Source organism: Rhinatrema bivittatum, chromosome 11 (genome assembly GCF_901001135.1).
Source record: "Rhinatrema bivittatum chromosome 11, aRhiBiv1.1, whole genome shotgun sequence".
Lineage (NCBI taxonomy): Eukaryota > Metazoa > Chordata > Amphibia > Gymnophiona > Rhinatrematidae > Rhinatrema > Rhinatrema bivittatum.
In genome coordinates, this window is record NC_042625.1 from 74,109,063 (window position 1) to 74,129,808 (window position 20,746).

Sequence of the window (20,746 nt, forward strand, 5' to 3'; positions counted from 1 at the left end):
GGATCTGGAAGTCAACTGGGACAGAACATTGAAATCCCTAGCTCAGTATGTGGCAGCAACCAAAAAAAAAATAAAATGCTAGGAATAATCTCTTTAACAAATGAAGGATGTGCTGATTTCAGCCAGCAAGCCTTCAACCAGAAGATCCCAAGCCCCTCAAGCCACGGGAGAAGAGATCTTCTGGTTGAAGGCTTGCTGGTTGAAATCAGCACATCCTTCACTTGTTAAAGAGACTATATTGCGTGTTCAACATCCACAGTGTTAGGCCCAGAGATGGCAGACCCTGCCGTCTTCCTGTATGATGAATCTGAATCAGATTGACTAAACAAGTGGATGAGATATCGCTATCACAGTTGCTGTGACCAGGCTGCTGCTATGAAAATTACCATCACTGCATCTCAAAAAAGGATATAGGAGAATTTTAAAAAAGGTAGAGAAGGGTGACCAAAATGATAAAGGGGACTGAACAATTCCCCTCTAAGGAAAGGTTAAAAAGGTTGGGACTTCAGCTTGGAGAAGAGACTGCTGAGGGGTAGATATGAGGTCTATAAAATGAGCTGAATGGAACAGGTGAATGCAAATCCGTTTACTCTTCTTAAAAGTACAAAGATGAGGGGACACGCAATGAAGTTACTGGGTAATATACGGTAGTTAAGAGAAATTGAAAATATATATTTTTTTTAGTCTGGAATTCATAGCCAGAGGATGTGGTAAAAGATGTTAAATGTAACTTTTACCAAAAATCCACTGCTTATCCTGGGGACAGCAGCTTGTAATCTGTCAACCTTTGGGATCCTGCCAGGTACCTGTGACCTGGCTTGGCCACTGTTGGGGAACAGGATACTGGGATTTTTGGGTCTGGGATAGGCTGGAGAGAGGATGGATTAAGCTGCAGTTTTATATTTTGATGATTGGTGGTGGCATAGTTTGATTTATGTAGCATTTCTGTCTGTGATTGTATTCCGCTTTGATGTACATAGGAAAGACTGAGAACCCAATTTTAGGAAGGGAAAAAAAAAATCTCCTTTCCTTGCACCTTCTCACTACATCCTTCCCCCCCCCCCCCCCCCCCCCTTTCTAAAGGTGCCTTTTCTCTAGCCTGCCGCCATGGCTCTCTTAATCCTTTTCTCTCGTCTTCCTCCTCTGTACCATCTGATCACAGCTGCAGTTTCTCCATCCGCTCATGGTGTCTCAGCTTTATCCTCTGCTTCTCACCTTCTCTACCCTCCCCCTGTATCACTCCTCTCTCCATATAATGCAGTCCTCTTCCCCTCCCCCGCTCCCATCCTCTGACTCCACAAGGCTTGATCCTGTCCTTTTGGCTTGCAGGAGGAGCGTGGTGCTTCATACCACGCCTGCCACCTGGGCCGGACTTGTCTTTTGACCGTGATGGACATCGGAGTGCTGTGCGGTTCAAAGCGACCAGTCGGGCCCAGGTGTAGTGGGAGGCAGTAGATGCCGTGCTCCTGCTGTTGGGTCGCTGGGGGGGTGGGAGGGGAAGGGAAGGGCTGCACCATGTACCTGCTCGTCTAGTTTCCTACAATTCCAGAACTGGGGAATTCCATGGCAAGTATTGAATTTTTCAGAATCACTGGAGACGAGGAGCTCCGTATACATTATCCTGTAAACACCACTGTATTGTGTGTGATGCATCCAAAAGTGCCCTGCAAGCTTACAAAAAGTGGGCACTTCCTCTTTTTTTTTTTTTTTTGCCTTTAACTTTGAAAAGATGTAACCAGAATGTGTTAAACTTTTTTATGGAAGCGTGTGAGCGAGTAGAATGGTGTCTCGTGCTTTGTGACCTTGACAACTTTGGGGTAACAGGCAGATTTTGAATCTATTTATTTGCCGCCAAGCTTAAAGAACTGATTCAATTTGATATGCACATGCAAGACGCCCTGCAGGTCCTTTACTCTTGGCTCCTCGCTCTTGAACAGGACGTACCTGGAGGAGGAACTGGTGAAAGCCCGCGAGAAGCCCAAGCTGCGGCGAGACATGTACGAGAAGATGATTGCTGTGGACCCAGGTGCCCCCACAGAGGAGGAGCATGCGCAGAAGGCCATCCTAAAACCACGTTACATGCAGTGGAGGGAGACGCTGAGCTCCACCGCCACCTTGGGCTTCAGAATAGAAGGGATAAAGGTGAGGGGAGGGGGGGGCATTCAGCGGAAGAACCGGGGAGCAGCCCAGCTGCCTTGCAGCACTGCAGTAAAATCGGGCATTATAATCCCTAGCACTGTGCTACAGTGCTGAGCAAATCATCCCCCACCTTTATGATGCCTTCAGCTCTCTTCTCTTTCCCTCCCAGAAAGCAGATGGAACCTGCAACACCAACTTCAAGAAGACGAAGCAAACGGAGCAGGTCCAGCACGCCCTGGAAGACTTTGTTAATGGAAACAAAAACATACTAGTGAGTTCTTTTTTTTTTTTTGCATTTAATGAAGATTAATGTTCACATCATTCACTTTAAGGTAGTGGAAAATCTGCTTTCTAGTTTCTTGATGTCTCTCTCTAGTCGCCTTCCCAGCAGTCTGTCGCTGCCCAAACAAGACTTAAAGAACGGTGCGCATAAAGGTGTGCAGTTGACTAAACTTGAGAGCCTCCCCGCTTGGACAGACCAAGGCTGGCTTAATTTGCTGGGTTGCCCATGTCTCTGGTGCTGCTGCAGCAGATTCAGTGACCTGGGTATGTTCTTTTCATCCGAACAGCAGGGCACCCTTTGCAGCGTTGAGTTCGCTCAGGGCCTGTTTGCCAGACAGGCTTTCTTACCTAGATGAATTAAAAAAAAAAAATAAATAAACAAACTGTCTTGATCTAATGGTATTGGGCTGTGATTCAAGAGAAATAGGTCCTTAGTTCAAAACTGTGTGCGAGTTCCTTTATCCTGTGTTTTGGTTATAATCCATCTCTGCCGCTCTGAGTAACCTTAGAGCGTGTCTTGTTTCTCCCCCTAGCTCTGCTCAGCCTCTGTAACTTCAGGGCGAGAAACTTTAACCTACTTTAAAAATAAAGCATTTGCCTAATCTGGCTTTTCCAGACAAATGTATTTATTTTGGGGGCTTTTTTTTTTGTAATTCTTGATATGAAGCTTTGTTTACATAATAATCATGTCTACTGTAATCCATGCCAGCTAGAACTGGTCTGATCAGTTTAACAAGTTCAGAGGCCTGTTTACTAAAGGTTTTCTCCCATTCTGTGTCAATGGGGAAAATACTTAGTAAATGACCCCCTCAGTTTGGGTGACGCAACAGGATTCCCTCTTCATGTGTGTGACTTGTCCGGGGACTCCTGGGGATGTGGTGACGGTGTTTCTAATCCCAGGACTCCTGCACTGCCATGTCTCCTGCCCTCACTGGGATTTCTACTTACATCCGGCTGTAACCTCATCTTCTCTGAATTCAAGAGAGCAGGGGATAAATACAGGGGATCTTTAAGGAAGTAATGAGAATTATAAAGCTAAATGAACTTGGACAGATGGGCAGACGGTCTTTTTCTGTTGTCATATTTTTATATATGTTTCTAATCCAGAAAAGCTATGTGACGAGGTTGAAAGAACTTCGCGTGGCTCTGGAGCACTCGGAATTCTTCACGTCCCATGAGGTAAGTCGCACAGGCCCCCACTCTCCTGCAGCCCAGATTTTCGCCGTGGCATTGTGAATAAGTCCTGGCAGGGAAGGCAAGAACTGCTGGCCACGGTCTGGCTTTACAATCTGTCACAGTGAGAAAAGGAGCATGGGAAGCAGCTAGGCCCGCTGAAGGACTGTTCCCGTTAGTGTGGCTGCCTTCTGAAGTTCTTCTTTTAAGTTGTATATGTTCTGAACTTCACAAAGTTGGGGCTGGATGGACGTTTTTAGGTTTTTCTGAGCTCTGTTCCACTAGCCTCAGGGATAGCCTGCTGCTTTTACTTGGGGAAAGTTAAAATTGAAGCAGATTTACACACACACTTCTAATAGTTAAAGTACTTTTAGCCAGTTACCCATGATCATATTAAGTCACTTTCAAGTGTGTGTGTGGGGGGGGGGGGGGGGGAAATGTATAAATCTGTTTTATAGTTATTTATCTTGTCATATTTTTCAAGAGTCAAGACCCCAGCATGGCTTGGGTGTGGCTCAGGGATTTGGGAGTAATTCTTCCTCAAATGAGAAGTGCCTTTTGTCCACCTCAAATGAATTTGCCCTTCTGCTACGGGTGCATGGTTGTTTTTTTTTTCCAAAAGGTAGGAGTCTCTGGCTTCATTGTAAAATGAAGGCCTCTGTGTCCTGTAAGTGCATGGTTCTAGTGGCCATATTGATTAAACCTTTTATTGGCACAATGTGAGATGTATCCAGAGATGGATGGTTGACGTGAGCTTTTCAAATCACTTGTCAGATGCGCATATCCACCATCCATCCGTGGCTAAGAGCATAAGAAGTGCTATGCTGGGTCAGACCAAGGTCCTTTGAGCCTAGCATCCTGTCTCCAACAGTGGCCTATCCAGGTCACAAGTAGCCATCAGATCCCCCCATTAGTTGATCTGTTTCTTGAATCTCACTCTCAGGTATAAGCGCTGGCTTTCCAAAGTCATCTTGGCTAATAATTATTTATGGACTATATTCCTTCGGGAACCTGTCCAATCAATCCTCTTTTGAACCCACTATGTTAGTTGCTTTGACCACATCTTCCCCCATAGCTTGATTATGCGCTGAGTGAGCCCACCAAGGCTCCAGGTTTGGCTGTTTTGACCACAGTGCAACGAGGCCTTTGAATTCACCCAGTGCTTTCACATCATGGTGCTAACTGAAAACCACCTTTCCCGTTCTAGGTTGTCGGAAGCTCTTTGCTCTTCGTTCATGATCAGACGGAATTGGCCAAAGTGTGGATGATAGATTTTGGAAAGACCATCCCACTGCCTGGCACGCAGACACTAAATCACAGAGCACCATGGGTGGAAGGGAACCGAGAGGATGGCTACCTCTGGGGGCTGGACAATCTCATCAACATATTTACTGACATGGTGCAGGACTGAGGCCTTCTCTGTTCAAATCTTGCACTGGACGAGGTGCTCATAGCCCTTAGATAGCTGCTGCTTCCCCTTCCAGCTCCAGACGTACCTGATATAAGGGTATTAGAAATTCAACATGCAGAACTGGAAGATCTGATGCTGCCCTAAGAGAGGGCAGGGAAGGCAGAGAGGTGTAAGAGGATGCCACCTGCAACATTTCCTTTTGGAAGGAAAAAGGCCCGGACCTTTATATGACAAAGGAAATAAAGGGACCGAACAACCAATGAAACCACCTTTTATTTTGCAGGGATTATGAAGCTACTACAGTGCATTAATCAATGCACAAAAGCCTTCTACTTTTACACACCCCATCCTTAATTCACTGGAATACAGATTGTGTATAAACTAAGGAAACGGTTTATAAAAGGTACTTTGAGGAACATTTTAATACTGGAGTGGATTCCACGTGTGGCCTTGGACTGGGATTATCTAGCCATCAAGACTCTCATTTTATTTTATTTTTTTTTTAATTTATATGTGTATATAAAGAAACACTGGAACTGTTTTGTATAGAGATTTTGTACAGGTTTATGTAATACTTGGTGGGGTTTTATATGCTGTTGGTATGACAGATGAGGAAGCCAAGGCTGCTTTTAAAACACACAGGTTTATTTCTGTCACTTTGCTGTCAAATCACTCTCTGGCTCTAGCGGATTTACAGTTGCTGATTTTTAAATTTTAGAATTTGTGCTTGAGTGGGGCGTAGAGGTAGCGCAAATTTTTTTTTTTTTTTATTGCCGTAAGATCCTGTATAAGAACCACCTGTGCTTTGTCTGATGCAGAAATGAGTGCTGCTCAGAGGTGGCAGGTGAGGGACCAAATGACACATTTACAAATTGTCAGCATAAACTACGCTCCTTCCCCCATTCAGGGCTTTATGACATCCGTAAATTGTCCTTGGAGAAATAGGGTCTGTCAATTAAGGCCTTCAGCAGCTAGTTGTAATAGATGGGGACGGAGAATACTGGCAGGCTGACTCCAGCATGGAACCCTATATGGGATGAAGTCAGTGAGCCTTTTAACCCATGCGTCTGGACTGGTCTGGCTGGATAATGAATGTTTTTTTCCTGATTATAACATCTTCCCTTTTCAAAGCTTCCTTACCTCTATGCACGTGTCCTGAAGGATAGGATATGTTGATTGTGCTATGCTGAATCTCTGCTGCCAAACAGTTTTCTCGCTCATTTCACCAAGTCTTCACTATTGGGCGTGTCCTAGACAGGAGGTCCTCCGCAGGGTGGCTGGAGAAGTGGATCTAGTCCTGGTTTTACCCTTTTCCCATGCATGGACTAGCAATCTAGGATCTTTGCCTTAGAATTAGAAAAACAATTCCTTCATGCAGTGATCATAAATCCAGGACTGCTTCAGTCTCCTCTGGTTGGCCCTTCATGCCAGCTGAGGGGCTCCAAAGCAGTTTTCCAAGAAGCCTCTCCCCTCGGCTTGCTGCACATTTTCTGTCTCCCCATATGCTCTAGTTGTCTGAATCAGAAATGCTTTTCTGTCTAGGCCTCTCCAACTTCAGTGCCATGTAGTGCCTTTTGGATTTTATTTATTCCCAATCTGATTTTATTTTACTAATAATGAAAAAATTCATTTTTATCCCCCAAAGCATTCCTGGGATTTTTTAGAATTTTTATAGTTAAGGGGTTTTTCAAAATACAGTTCAAGAACTGTACACAATTAATGCATGAAATGTTCTGTCTGCTACTGACCAAACTAAAAAGGTGGCTCCTTGTTCTGGCAATGTGGTGTCCCACTTTTTTCTGACGTTTTATCTTCAGCAGTACGATGCATGTTTAAAAAAATATATATATATGGCTGGAATGTTGCAGTGCAGGGAAATACCGCCTCTTAACTTGAGCGCCTTGACCTGAAACTGCTCAGTGATGGGTACAGGTGCTTGGATGCTTGAAGATGAATTGTAAAATCCTGGCATCCGCTTTTGCAAAGATCCTACACTGGGATTGGAAATGTCCTGATCTAGCAGAAGAATTGCAAGATGCATTTTGTATTTCTGTGCACAGGACACTTTGAGGCCATCCTTCTCTATATTTGGGATTGCCATGAAGGCACTATGTGGGCATTCCCTGCAAGACTCTACTATTGCTGCTGCCATACTCTTGCGTGCTTCCCGCCTTCTAGGCGCTGCGCCCCCCCCCCCCTTATGATTCACCAATCGTGCTAATTCCAGTGCCTTTTTTTTATGGCAGCCATTGGAACAGTTCTTCCACAAAGTCTGGGTGTTGTACTGCGCTGTACCTTCCCTCTCATTCCTTGTGCCTTGAAGTCTGTGCACTCTCTTGCCTTGACTGCTGGGCAGATTTTGAGCAATTTAACGCCTGTACTAAGAGCGATCTCTGAGATCTGATACATTTTCCTATCCAGGGAAGACTTGATACACATTTTTGAAAATAAGCAGCTCTTTAATAGTGGGTTTTTTGGGTTTTTTCCCCCCATGGACTTTTTTACCAATGGGTCTGAGTTTTGGAGTTACCATCTGAACAGCTCATCCCATTCCCTCCCCGAGATTTAGTTTTGGAAAGGGTTCCCGAGTACTGGCACCAGCCTCCTTCCTCCCCTCACCCCCAAGCTCAGTTATGTCTCTCTTTCTTGCTTGCTGTCAACAAGAACTGAAGAAAGATTCAAACAAAAAAAAAAATTTTTCTATAGAGAGCGAGAGGGGGAGAGGGGGAGATATATTTGGAGAAAATTCTATAATCTATGCAATCTTGTTTTCTTACATATTCCCAACATAGTTCAATATTACTTTGAATTTTTTTAAAGTTTTAAAATTTCTTATCCATGAAAATTGGGGTGAAATATCTTCAGGATAGCCGTGTTAGTCTGGTGTAGCAAAAATGACAGGTGGCATCTTATCGACTAATCAGTTCATCGAAGCATGGCCTTTCCAGGACAGAGTCCACTTAGGCAGACTTTGGGGGTTATTGATTTTGTCACCACTAAGGTGTGATGAAAACCAGTTTTTTTTTTAATTTATTTTAAACTGATTTAAGAAGAGCTTACAAATGCACTGTTTCCATCACACCCCAAGCCCACGCTCGCTGCCCTTCTGTACCTTCCACGAGCATCTAGCAGGTCTCCCATGGGGGGGGGGGGGGGCTTGTATACTGTACACTACTTTGGGATGCCTCACACTGTAAATATTTCACAGAACTATCCAGGTGACTTTGTAGTAATGCTTTTTTTTTTTTAATATATATAAAAAGTTTTTACCACTCCTTTTCTTTCCTTATTGGTAAAGTACAGCTGTTAGCCACTCTTGGTAAATTGGAAGACTAGTGACTCTTTTTTTTTTTTTTTTTTTTTTTTTTTTTTTTTTTTTATATACCACAGATCAGCTCTTGGGCTTCCTTTGGGTTAGTTAAGGTCTCATGATTAGGGGATGTCTACATTAGGCTTCTCTGTTAAATTGTATCTCATGCTAAGGGCTGGCAAGCCCAAAAGGTTTTGAGCTAAAATGCAATCTGGCTTCTCTGAATGCTATTACACACTTTTTTTTTTTTCCTACATTTATTTTTTTCCTTGGGCGTTTAAAGGTTTGCTAGGATTCTGCCCATGCATAATCCCATAACATCCAAAAACAAGCCTCTTCCAATCATATTAGCATCCAGGTGTCTGAATACGAAATATGTATATGTCTGCGGTGGCCAGAGAAATGTAAACTTAAAATAATTCACATTGGGAACCAAAACATCATCCCTGAACCTCACACAGCCCTCCGGAAGGCTGGAAGAAATGTCAGCGCAGCTCCACTGCTCATATGACTATATATGAATGGCACCTAACAGGATGTTTACAAGGACATTCCTACTCTTAGCAGTTTCTTGTGATCTCTTTACTTATTATTTATAAAACACTTATGGAGAAATACTGGATTACTGCATGGTTTTGTTTTTCTGTATTTATAGGAATAATGTACCCAACATTGTTCCAACAGGGATTCGATCCTGTAACTGTTGCCTGTGACAATAAAATTCAGCCTCTGAGGTTTTATTTAAAAAGATGAGCATCCCTTCCTTCCTTTTCGTTGGGCAGAATGTGGGTATGATGGGATGAAGCTGAGAACACACACAGACCCAATTTAAAAGCAGGCTGCAAATCCAATATTTCTTGAGGTATTTTTGCTTTGCATTTCCTGGTTTTGACTAGAAGCACTCAGTACAGCAGGGACATATGCAGGTTTGGAATGTGTTGACTTTTTTTTTAAATAAAGTTATTCACGTAAGTGAGTAGAGAAAAAGGTCTAGGGCCTTCAGTGTTGAAAGTGTTCCTGTTAATAGATCTTGCTGTGCTTAGCCTCCCTCCCTGTACCCTTGCTTTCCTCTTAGACCGCAATGAAGTGGTGAGAGAACCACAGCTGAGGATGTATGTCAGAGCTTTGATCTGTTAGGGCTGCTGGGTAGAGATCCTGCTTCACCAGAGGGAGCTGGTGCTAGTCCCACCTGAGAGATTTTCTCATAGCAGTGCGTGCCTCTGTCAGTGAATGGGGGAAAGCTGCATCCAGAAGGAGCAGGGATACATACTGCAGCCTGTCAGCTGGAAATCCTTGCTGTCCTCTTTAAAGTCTGTTGTGCATGAAGCAAGAGAGGGACCTCGGGCTGATTGCTTCACTGTCTTCAGATCGCTAGAAACTGTGACAAGCCAATAGCTAAAGCCAGAAGAATGTTGGGCTGCATAGAGAGAGGAATAATCAGTAAGAAAAAGGAGGTGGTGATGCCCTTGAACAGGTCCTTGGTGAGGCCTCACAAAGGAATATTGTGTTCAATTCTGAAAACCGTATCTCGAGGGACAGAGATAGGATGGAGGCAGTCCAGAGAAGTGACAAAAATAGTGGGGGATCTCCATCAAATGACTTATGAGGAGAGGTTGAAGGACCTAAATATGTATATCCTGGAGGAGAGGAGGAGCAGGGGTGGTATGATACAGGTCTTCAGAAACCTGAAAGGTTTTAATGATGCACAATTGTTAAACCTTTTCCGTTGAAAAGAAATCAGTAGAACTAGGGGTCATGTAATGAAACTCCAGGGAGAATGACTCGGAACCAATGTCATGAAATATTTCTTCACGGAGAGGGTGGTGGATGCCTGAATGCCCTTCCGGAGAAGGTGATGAAGACAAAAACCGTGAAAGATTTCAAAGGGGCATAGGATAAACACTGGATCCCTAAAGGTTAGAAGATGGAAATGAAGGAAAGAGTGCAAGAGGGTTGTAAGCCTTCATACTGTTGATGCAAATCCATTATTGCTTTCTGCTTTTGTGGCAGGGGGGTAAAGGGGAATTAGATTCAGACAGCAACCAACAAGGGCATTGGGTTTTATGGTCTGGGAAAACAAGCATGGGGGTACTACCCTTAAACATGCCTCATGCTTTGCATGCAACTCCAGCATTGCTCTCTGCTTCAACGGCAAGAGGTAACAGGGAATTGGACTCAGACAGCAGCCACCAAGGGCCCTGACTTTGATGGTTTGGGAAACTAAGTAAGGGGTGACCTGTATGATGCAGCAGATGCTACCATAAGCTTGATGGGCAGACTGGATGGACCGTTTGGTCCTTTTCTGCCAACATTTTCTATGTCTCTCTGTTTCTATTCTACTCTTGTATAACTTTCAGAGCTAGCTTGCTGGTGGTTGGAGAAGCCACATGTGGATTTACACATACCCAGTTTGAGAGCTTCAGGTCACCATAGGCTTATTAAGCAGGTTCAAAGTGTGCCTTTTATTCCCACTAGACAAATGTATAGTACTACATGGTATTGCTGGGTAGTGTGGTGTACTCTTGACACTACCTCCTATAACAAGACACCACTGAGAGCAGATATTAACTCTGCAACAACTGACAAACCTTTTTGATCTCTGGAAATATTAGCTGCTATGCATTCTGGTTTAGAAGCATGAGATATGGTGTGCCAGAAAGCAAACCTGTTTCAGGGGAAAGGATGTTCTAGAATAAGGGGTCACGATATGAGGCTCCACGTGGGGGGCAGACTAAGGAGAAAAGAAAATTAGGTCTTACCTTTGATAATTTTTGTTCCTGTAGTACCACGGATCAGTCCAGACTCCTAGGTTTTGCCCCCCCCCCCCCCTAGCAGATGGCGACAGAAGTTTATCCAACAAAACTCCGCCTTATATAAGATGGTGCCACCTACAGTCTGGCAGTATTACTTAATGTCAAAGCAGCCCAAAACAGACAAACACCCCCTGAACTATATACAGTAAACTAACAACCACAGACTGGCTCATCAATCCCCCAAATGGATAGAGAACCCGTGCTCAATCAAGAAACAAACAAATCAACAGAGCCGACTATAAAGAACGATAGCAGTGAGGACTCTCCATTCCCTTCGAGGACAAATGGGTGGGACTCTGGACAGATCCGTGGTACTACAGGAACGAAAATTATCAAAGGTAAGACCTAATTTTCTTTTCCCTGTACATACCCGGATCAGCCCAGACTCCTGGGATGTACCAGAGCTAACCTTACTTAGGATGGGATCCGGAGAGGCCCGCTCTTAGCAAACCACCTCCAAATCCACCAGTCCTCGGAGCCCGAACATCCAATCGATAATGCCTGGTGAAAGTATGCAAGGACTTCCACGTAGCCGCCCTGCAAATTTCGTCTGGGGAAATCTTCTGACATTCAGCCCAGGATGCGGCCTGTGAACGAGTCGAATGCGCCTGAATACCCAATGGAAGGGACTTCCCTTTCAACAAATAGGCAGAATTTATGGCCTCCTTTAGTCACCTAGCAATGGTAGTCTTTGAAGCCACACTACCCTTCCTGGGACCATTCCAGAGAACAAACAGGTGATCGGAAACCTCCAGGTATCACAACAATGCCCTACGAACATCCAGCTTCTTCAGTTCCTTATAAAAAGGGTCAGACCTATCCAGGTCTGAAAAAGCCGGCAATTCAACAGAGTGATTTAAGTGAAAAGACGATATCACCTTAGGCAGGAAGGAGGGCACCGTGTGCAGAGACACCCCTGAGTCCAAGATTCTTAGAAAGGGCTCTCTACACGATAGAGCCTGAAGTTCTGACATTTGGCGCGCTGATACAATGGCCACCAAAAACACCACTTTCAAGATAAGATCCTTTAACGTTGCTCCGCGTAACGGTTCAAACGGTGCCTCGCACAAAACCTTCAGTCCCACATTCAGATTCCAGGAGGGACAAGGCTGTCTCACCAGCGGACGCAAATGCTTTGCCCCTTGTAGAAAACGAGAGACATCAGAATGACTTGCCAAGGACATACCTTGAATGGTGCCCCGTAAGGAACCGAGCACTGCCACCTGCACACGCAAAGAACTACATGATAATCCCTTTGACAAACCATCCTGAAGAAAACTCAAGATTTCTGGCACAGACGCCCAAGTGGGAACAACCCCCTGTTGAGATACCAGGCCTCAAAGACCTTCCAAACGCCTACGTATGAAATGAAAGTAGAAACCTTACGAGATTGCAAGAGGGTAGTTACCACAGCATCAGAGTAGCCCCTAGAACTCTGCCATTCCTCTCAAAAGCCATGCCACTAGACAAAAGTGCTCGACCTGGTCGAAAAAGACGGGACCCTGATGAAGCAGATTCGGAATGTCTGGGAACAGTAAAGGAGTCGCTATGGCAAGGTTCACCAGATCCGCAAACCAAGGACGTCACGGCCACTCGGGAGCTATCAGAACTACCTCCGACGAATGCAGCTCTATTCTGCGAAGAACTCTGCCAATGAGAGGCCAAGGTGGAAACACACAAAGCAGAACGTCCGTTGGCCATGGAAGAACCAGCGCATCCACGCCCCCTGCTCCCGTGTCCTGGCGACGAGCAAAGAACCGAGGCACCTTCACATTCTGGAACATCGCCATGAGATCCATGGCGGGCATGCCCCACTGGGCACAAATGACCCGCAAGGCTTCGTCCGCTAACCTCAGTCGCCATCATCTAGACCCCAGCGAATGGGAAAGTCTGCCTGGACATTCTCTACACCTGCAATGTGAGAAGCCGCTATGCAGGCCAAATGCTGTTCCACCCAGGAAATCAAGAGACTAGCTTCCATTGACTCTTGGTTCCTCCCTGACTATTGATTATAGGCCATCGTAGTAGCATTGTCGGATAACACTCTGACCAATTTGCCCTGGAGAAGCGGGAGAAACGCCTGCAGAGCTAATCTCACTGCCCTGGTCTCCAGATTGATGGACCAGCGAGCTTCCTCCTGGGACCACTGGCCCTGCACAGACTTCCGCAGACATACTGCCCCCCCCAACCAGATAAGCTGGCATCCGTAGTGACTACCATCCACGACGGAACCACCAACAGAACTCTGCGTTGCAGGTTGACCAGGGATAACCACCAATCCAAATTGCAACGAACAGACTCCGGAAGGGGCAAAGGGAGATAAAACTGCTCCGAGAGTGGATTCCATTGGGACAGCAATGCAGACTGTAAGGGCTGCATGTGAGCGAAAGCCCAGGGAACCAATTCCAACGTCGAAGTCATGGAACTGAGCACCTGCAGATAATTCCAAACCGTCGACTGGCTTGGATTTCAAGGCTCGAACCTGACCTTTAAGCTTTAACATATGTTCCTTGGTGAGGGACACCATCCCCTGTCGCGTATTGAACAAAGCTACCAAAAACTCCAGCACCTGGGAAGGTACCAGTTGGCTCTTGGATTCGTTGACTATCCAACTCGGTGACCTCAACAACTGGAGAACTCGATGTATCGCCTCCTGGCAGAGCAATGCTGACCTTGCAGGAATCAGCCAATCGTCCAGGTATGGATGGACTAAATATCCTTCCCGGCGTAACTGAGCTGCCGCCACCACCACCATGATCTTGGTGAACGTCTGGGGAGCGGTGGCAAGCTCAAAGGGTAGAGCCTAGAACTGATAATGCCGACCCAGCACCGCGAATCTGAGAAATCGCTGGTGATTGGGCCATATTCCAATATGTAGATATGCTTCTGTGAGATCTAGAGATGCCAGAAACTCCCCCTGATGCACCGACGCAATAACGGACCGCAACGTCTCCACGCAGACCCGAGGAATCCAGACACCTGTTGACTCTTTTCAAATTTATTTCGTGGTACCTGCTTTGGTACCACGAAATAAATGGAATATCGACCCCCTCCGAAGCTCCTCGCGAGGAACTGGAACAATGGTGCTGAGGTCAAGGAGCCATTGCACCGTGTCCTTTATGGCTCTGCGTTTGGTCGCCAAACCACAGGGTGAGACTAGAAACTGCTGGCGAGGTTGGCGAGCAAAATCTAACGGGTAGCTGTGTCTTTTCACAGTAAGGACCCACTGATCCGAAGTGATTTTGGCCCACGCCTCGTAAAATAGGGACAGTCTGCCTCCCACCATTGGCACCAAGGAATGGACCGGCTGTACTACATCATTGCGAGGGCTTTCCACCCAGTGCATTCTGGGTGGCACCAGGTCTACCAAAACATCTCCCACGAAAGGACTGAGTGTATGCTTGCTGCCTGCTGGCGTTATGCCGAAGGAAGAGACAGATCCTCTGGAAGTCTGAGGCCTCCGACCTCCTCGGAAATGAGAGCGCGAAGCAAAGGACCCCCTAGACCGCGGCCTATCCTCCGGCAAGCGAGATGTCTTATTCTCGCCTAAAGACTGAATCAGGTCCTCCAGCTCTTTGCCAAAAAGCTTACCTTTAAAAGGTAAAGAACCCAGCTGAGATTTAGAAGAAATATCTGCTGCACAGTGATGGAGCCACAACAAACGCTGTGCAGACACTGCCAATACCATAGATCTGGCCGAGGTGCGAAGCAGATCATGAAAAGCATCCGCACTGTAGGCAATCACGGCCTCCAGCCTGCCCGCCTGAAGCGCTTCTTCCTGCGTAAGCGACTCCTTGGCTAGCAGCTGTTGCACCCAACGGAGACCCGCACGTAAGGAAAAATTACTGCAAATAGCTGTATGGACTCCTAGAGCTGAGACTTCAAAAATCTTCTTAAGTTGGACCTCCAACTTGCAGTCCTGCAAATCCTTAAGGGCCATTCCTCCCCCGTAACCGGGATGGTGGTCTTTTTTTGTGACTGCCACTACTACGGCATCCACCTTAGGAACTCTCAGTAAGTCGAAGGTGTCCTCCGGCAGTGGGTAAAGCTTGTCCATTGCTTTTGCTTCCTTAAGACCTAATTCTGGAGTATCCCATTCCTTGAAAAGCAAGTCTGTGGCAGAAAAATGGAAAGGAAAAGCCGTAGGGGGACCCCTCAGGCCTAAAACTACCGGATCTGTAGCCCCTAACCTGCATTCTTCCTGGGGATGCTGGTTCCCAATTTCCCCAGGATAACAGGAATGAGTGGACCCAGCTTGTCCTTCCTAAAAAGACTGACAACCTTTAGGTTAGCGCCGTCTGCCCCATGGGCTCTCTAGAGATCCCCCTGCCGGGCGATACAGTCTAGCACAGACTGTAGGTTTTGCACCTCTTCCACCTGCTGGAGACAGAATACTGCCAGACGGTAGGTGGCACCATCCTATATAAGGCGGAGTTTTGTTTGATAAACTTCTGTCTCCATCTGCTAGGGAAGGGGGGGGGGGGGGGGTGGCGGCAAAACCCAGAAGTCTGGACTGATCCAGCTACGTACAGGGAAACAGGCACTCCTTTTTCTCAGAGGTGATGGGTGTGGAAGGCCCTCACAGGCTGGATGGTAGCATCTAACCACTAACAGGTTTTTTGGGTTTGTTTTTTTTTTTTAATTTTAAAACATCTTTTATTGTGTGAAATCACAGCAATAAGTGAACAATCATGTAAACATGAGAACATAGAAAGAAACTCAGCCAGATAGCTGTCATTATTGTACAATACACAGTTCAACCTATATGTGAGAAATGGAGCATGGTCTCATTGTACAGGGTCCTAGTAACATTAGGTCACTCTGTACTGTCTGCCCTAGGTACACTCAGGCTTTATACCGTATCCCCCATACCTAATACTCTCCACCCTTCCCCCCCACCCAAATCCTGCCCCTGCTGTTCCAACATAGAATAGGGTAAAGGTAGAGTTGAATTCCCCAAGCCTCTCTCTATATTGTCAAGGTTTGCTATCTTCCAACTGGGTTATGCCCAAAGTATAAAAGTGTAAGCCTATTTTTCAGCTGGCTGGTTACCTCCTGTAAAGATACCCTGTGCCTTCCAGTCTTCATGGACCTGCCAGATTTCTCTAAACCTGGGAAGAGTATTGGGTTTGTCTGCCGATATCTGTGTTAATAAAAAGATTGAGTCTACCTGTTGTTGTATTTCTTTAAGATCTGGTGGGAGTTTAGCCGTCCAACGCTTAGCAACTTCACAGTGGGTGGCAGTGCATACATAAACCTATCAACATATTGGCACATTTCGGTACCCCCTGTCTTGGCAGCCCTAGTAAAGCCTGCTGTGGGGTAAGAGTACCACCTAGCTACCGCTAGGGTCATGAGCCAGCTATCGATAGCATCCCATAAAGTGCAGACTGCCAGCCATACCCACCACATATGGTAAAGACCCTGGGGCATTACAGTCCCTCCAGCATAACAGATTATAGGTTTATTCCATGAGGTGGAGTTTAGTAGGGTATAAGTACCAACGATAGAGTAGCTTAAAAGCATTTTCCATTAGAATGGCTGCTATGAAACCTTTACCCATAGATTTGAATATTAGTTTCCACTCTCCAGGGTTTATTGCTTGATCAAGATCCCGCTCCCATGCCAATCTATGAGGAGGCCTTGGTTGATCTTTTGGATGCAGCATATTATATAATATAGATATATATATAATATAATTATTGATGCTTGTTAATGTAACGTTACTCTATCTTTCCACTCTGCGCCTTGTTATCCCCCTCCCAGTTAACATGTAATTTCAAGCCGTCCTTGTTCAATTGTAAACCGGTATGATGTCCCCACTAATACCGGTATATAAAAGTTTCTAAATAAATAAATAAATAAATGAATAAATATAGAGACTACCTTGGTAACCCGATCTGCCCTTGGACACAGTTTTTCAAACTCCATCTCCTCTGTTGTGAGGTGCCCGCCCAGCATGGCCTGAAGTGTGAAATGTTGTATTTGATGGTAGGGAAAGATAGCCTGATCAGGTAACCCAAATTCTGCTTGTAGACCCTGAAATGTCTTCAGTTTACCCGCTGCCCATAACTGACCCCAGTTCGTGATCCCCTTATCCTGCCATGTCTGAAAGGCCTTGCTATGGAACCCAAGGATGAATAATTTACTTGCGTATAAGTAAGTGCTAGTATAGTATTCCCGTTCTCCCCGAAGACGATCCCCGGCCTGATACCATAAGTCTAAAGCAAGGTTGATGGAGGGGGGTAACGTCGCATTCGTGTCTACAATCCATGTTTTCTTGGGTTGCCACGGCAAGCTCGTGAGTGGAATTTTGCCCAGTAATTCCTGGCTAAACAGCGCCCAAAGATTTGGAGATAGCGGAGTGATAATTAACTCTGTTATTTGAACTTCGGTATAGAAAAGTGTTAAATAAATAGCGGCGGTGCCAATCTATGATCTTTTTAAACTGGGCCGCTAAACAGTAGCGAGCAAGTACGGGAACACCAAGTCCCCCCCCCTGGTCTCTGGCCTGATATAGCACCTTTTTAGCTACACGTGGGCTTTTACCCCCCCCCCCCCCCTATAGTTCATAATTATTTTCTGCCAGATCGCTAGCTGTTTAGCGGGGACTTTGATGGGCAGAGTCTGAAAGAGATACATAAATTTGGGTAGTACTGTCATCTTCACTGCTGCTATACGCCCCCACCAGGCAATTTGATAGCGACTCCATTCCTCGAGATCCTTAGAGATCGACTGCCATACCGTGTCATAATTAAGAGTGAACATATCATAGTTGGCACTGAGGTAAACTCCCAAGTATTTCAATTTGTTGCTCGCCTGCTTAAACTGATATGCCCCTCGCGGTCTTTCCGTGCCCAGGGAACTGACGCTAATATTCAAAATCTCAGACTTGTCCCAATTAATGCAGAACCCAGACACCCCATCTCCCTTGAAATAGCCTGTAAAGACGTGAAGGGTTTAGTGAGAAGGATTAAAATGTCATCGGCAAATACTGATAACTTCATGTGCAAACGCCCCACATTCAAACCCTGAATATCAGCATTCTGGCGCACCCGTATAGCGAAGGACTCTGGGAACAACGCAAATAGAAGCGGGGACAGTGGACAACCCTGACGGGTGCCCCTCTCTACATTGAACGCAGAAGTATACCCTCCATTTACCTGAATGCATGCTTTCGGAGAGTGGTATAATTGACCCAGCCAATGCATAAAATATTCCCCAAATCCCATGCCTTCTAGCGTCCGGAACAGGTAAGGCCAGTGCACCATGTCGAATGCTTTCTCCGCGTCCGCTGGAATACCTTGTTGTTTAACGAACCACGTGGCATCTGTGATCTTATGAACGTTATCAGCTGCCATGCAGCCGGGAATAAAACCCGCCTGATCAAGGTGGATAAGTTGAGTTATGAAGCAGTTAAGTCTGTTTGCTAACATTTTTGCCAATAGCTTACTAACAGTTTTTAAGAGGATATGGGATAAGCACAGAGCATCTTTAGTTGTTAAAAGTGGAAATGGCAGAAGGCAGGACCTAATGACATGTGCTTAAGTGTTCATTATGCTATATCTGCCTGATTCAACAAGGAGTTTTGAGGCTGGTGGGATGTATGGCAGAGGTTAATATGAAATGTTAGAAGTTCTAGCACAGGCTTTCCCAAAACTGGCTGGATGAGCCCCACAACCTGCTGGCCTTTCAGGATATCCACAAGGAATGTGCAGGAGCAGGTCCAGATGTAGGCAGAGGCAACTGCCTTAGGGTACCAAATTTTGAAGTTACCTAAGAGGAGCCTGCTTCCACGTGCTTTGAGGCAATGTGCCGACGCAGCTTCAAAGCGGTGCCACCAGCGCACTCTGCCTATGAGTCTAAATCTATGCAGGAGGTGACGGTGCACATATTGGGTTTTGCAAGTACGTAAACTACTTTCATGCATATTCATTGTGGATATCCCAAAAACCGGACGGGCTGTGGGGGTCCCCAGGACAGCTTTGGGAAACCTTATTCTAGTAGGCAACGCAGGTATCCATGTGGCTGCTTTGCCTGTGATGGTGGAATGGACTAGTAGCTGGGTCTGTCTGGCAAGCTGTAATTGTTATAACTAAAATCCTAACAGAAATGCAAGTACTCAAACAGCCAAGTCTGCAAGCTACCTGGGACCTAGGCGGCCAGACTGATGGCTATTTAAATTATTTCAGGGAAAGGCGAGTGCTGTTGAGGAACTAATTGGGGATCTTGTATGCTCTTCTACTCCCAATGGAGTACAAAGAAGGAAGATAAGACTGAGGAGAAATCTTGCAGGTGTGGCCTTTTCTGCTGGCCTTTTCCTGCTGTCACTTACTGTTACCATGAGAGGAAAGGGTGTCTGCCAAAGTCCAGCTTCTAGAATGTTAATAAAAAAAAAAAAAAAAGGTAAAGAACCGCTCCGATGAGGTATCTGCATTTTTATTTAGGTTACGGACACTGGCTTTTATAGAAATTTTTTTTATTGCCTTTTGCCCTTGACATTGAACTGCTGAATCAAACTAGGCACATGTGGACATATTTTAAGCCACCTTTTAACTGTCAATCCCTGAGTGTGATGGTTAGCATGTGGCCTTTGCAGTCCCTGGGTATAGTGCAGCAGTGTAATCATGTCCAATACATTTCGTGGGCCTATTTGGTGCCCTCCCTGAGCATAAGCTGGCCTTATAGTGGTGTAGTCCTTGGGTGTAACAGTACAAGTTTTCCACACAGCCCAGCCTGGACACCACCCTCAGGCAGGACATAGACCTTCCCATCGCTGCCTCTCTTGGGGTCAAAGCTGACCAGCTGCCTGTTGCTGGTGCTTACTGCCCCAAACTCCCACAGCTGGTACCTCAGGCTCTTTCCTTGCTTGGCCAACAGGTAAATCTCTGTACTGTCAAGAGTGCAGGGGGGAGGAGAGTCTGCAGGGGAGTGAAAAAGGCCTGCAATAGCTGAGTCTTCCTGGTAAACTTCACTCAGGGGCCTGCTCTTTAGCCCAAATAAAACACCTATGGAGCAAAGAACATTATTTTAAAGATAGTCATTATAATGCACGTTTATATGCTCTAGCAAATCTGCATGAGGTGCTTTACAATTAAGAGTGATCTAATTCCCTTTTGGTTACCTCTGTACAAAACCTCTCCTTATCCACCTCCAATCTTATTCAACACTAAGCCTGACCCTTAATCCCCTCTAGCTTCTCTTGGATATTGTACGCTGCAGCTTAACAGGATTCCCTCCCACAAAGGAAGCATGTGCAAGTTTGAATTAAAACAAACTGTAAAATTACTTTCTGGAGCAAGCTAAAAATGGCCTTCACCTACTTATCTGATCATGTGTGTGCCTCTAATCATCTTTGTTTACTGCTCCATAGACACTGAATTTTGGGTACAGGATAGAGTATATCCAAGGTGATGCTGCTGGGGCTTAATGTTTAAAAGCAAATCTATGGGCCGATACAGAAAGAAGCGCGGGACAGCCGGCGAGCACCTGCTCTCCGGATGCGCGCACAGGCCAGTGTCCTGGACATGTGATTCAGTATCGGCCCACGGCAAAAGGAGGCGCTAGGGACACTAGCGAATCCCTAGCACCTCCTTTTTGACAGAAGCGGCGGCTGTC

At 45.8% G+C, this 20,746-nt stretch overlaps 2 protein-coding genes across 4 annotated transcripts in view; one reads left to right on the plus strand and one right to left on the minus strand.

Annotated features, from left to right (window-relative positions):
• Positions 1–9,165, plus strand: part of ITPKC (inositol-trisphosphate 3-kinase C) — an 89,337-nt gene extending 80,172 nt beyond the window's left edge. The window contains exons 5-8 of the mRNA XM_029571897.1: positions 1,938–2,142; positions 2,309–2,410; positions 3,529–3,600; positions 4,802–9,165. Of these exons, the coding sequence (XP_029427757.1) occupies positions 1,938–2,142; positions 2,309–2,410; positions 3,529–3,600; positions 4,802–5,005 (583 nt within the window). The 3' untranslated portion in view covers positions 5,006–9,165. The remainder of the gene's footprint in view (positions 1–1,937; positions 2,143–2,308; positions 2,411–3,528; positions 3,601–4,801) is intronic.
• The window catches only part of C11H19orf54 (chromosome 11 C19orf54 homolog), a 28,361-nt gene continuing 10,060 nt past the window's right edge, over positions 2,446–20,746 (minus strand). For 2 of the 3 annotated variants that reach the window (XM_029571899.1, XM_029571898.1), the window contains exon 7: positions 19,552–20,136. In XM_029571899.1, the coding sequence (XP_029427759.1) occupies positions 19,811–20,136 (326 nt within the window). In that variant the 3' untranslated portion in view covers positions 19,552–19,810. Of the gene's footprint in view, positions 2,770–19,551; positions 20,137–20,746 lie in introns of those variants that run through there. The other variant, XM_029571900.1, reaches the window with a different exon arrangement.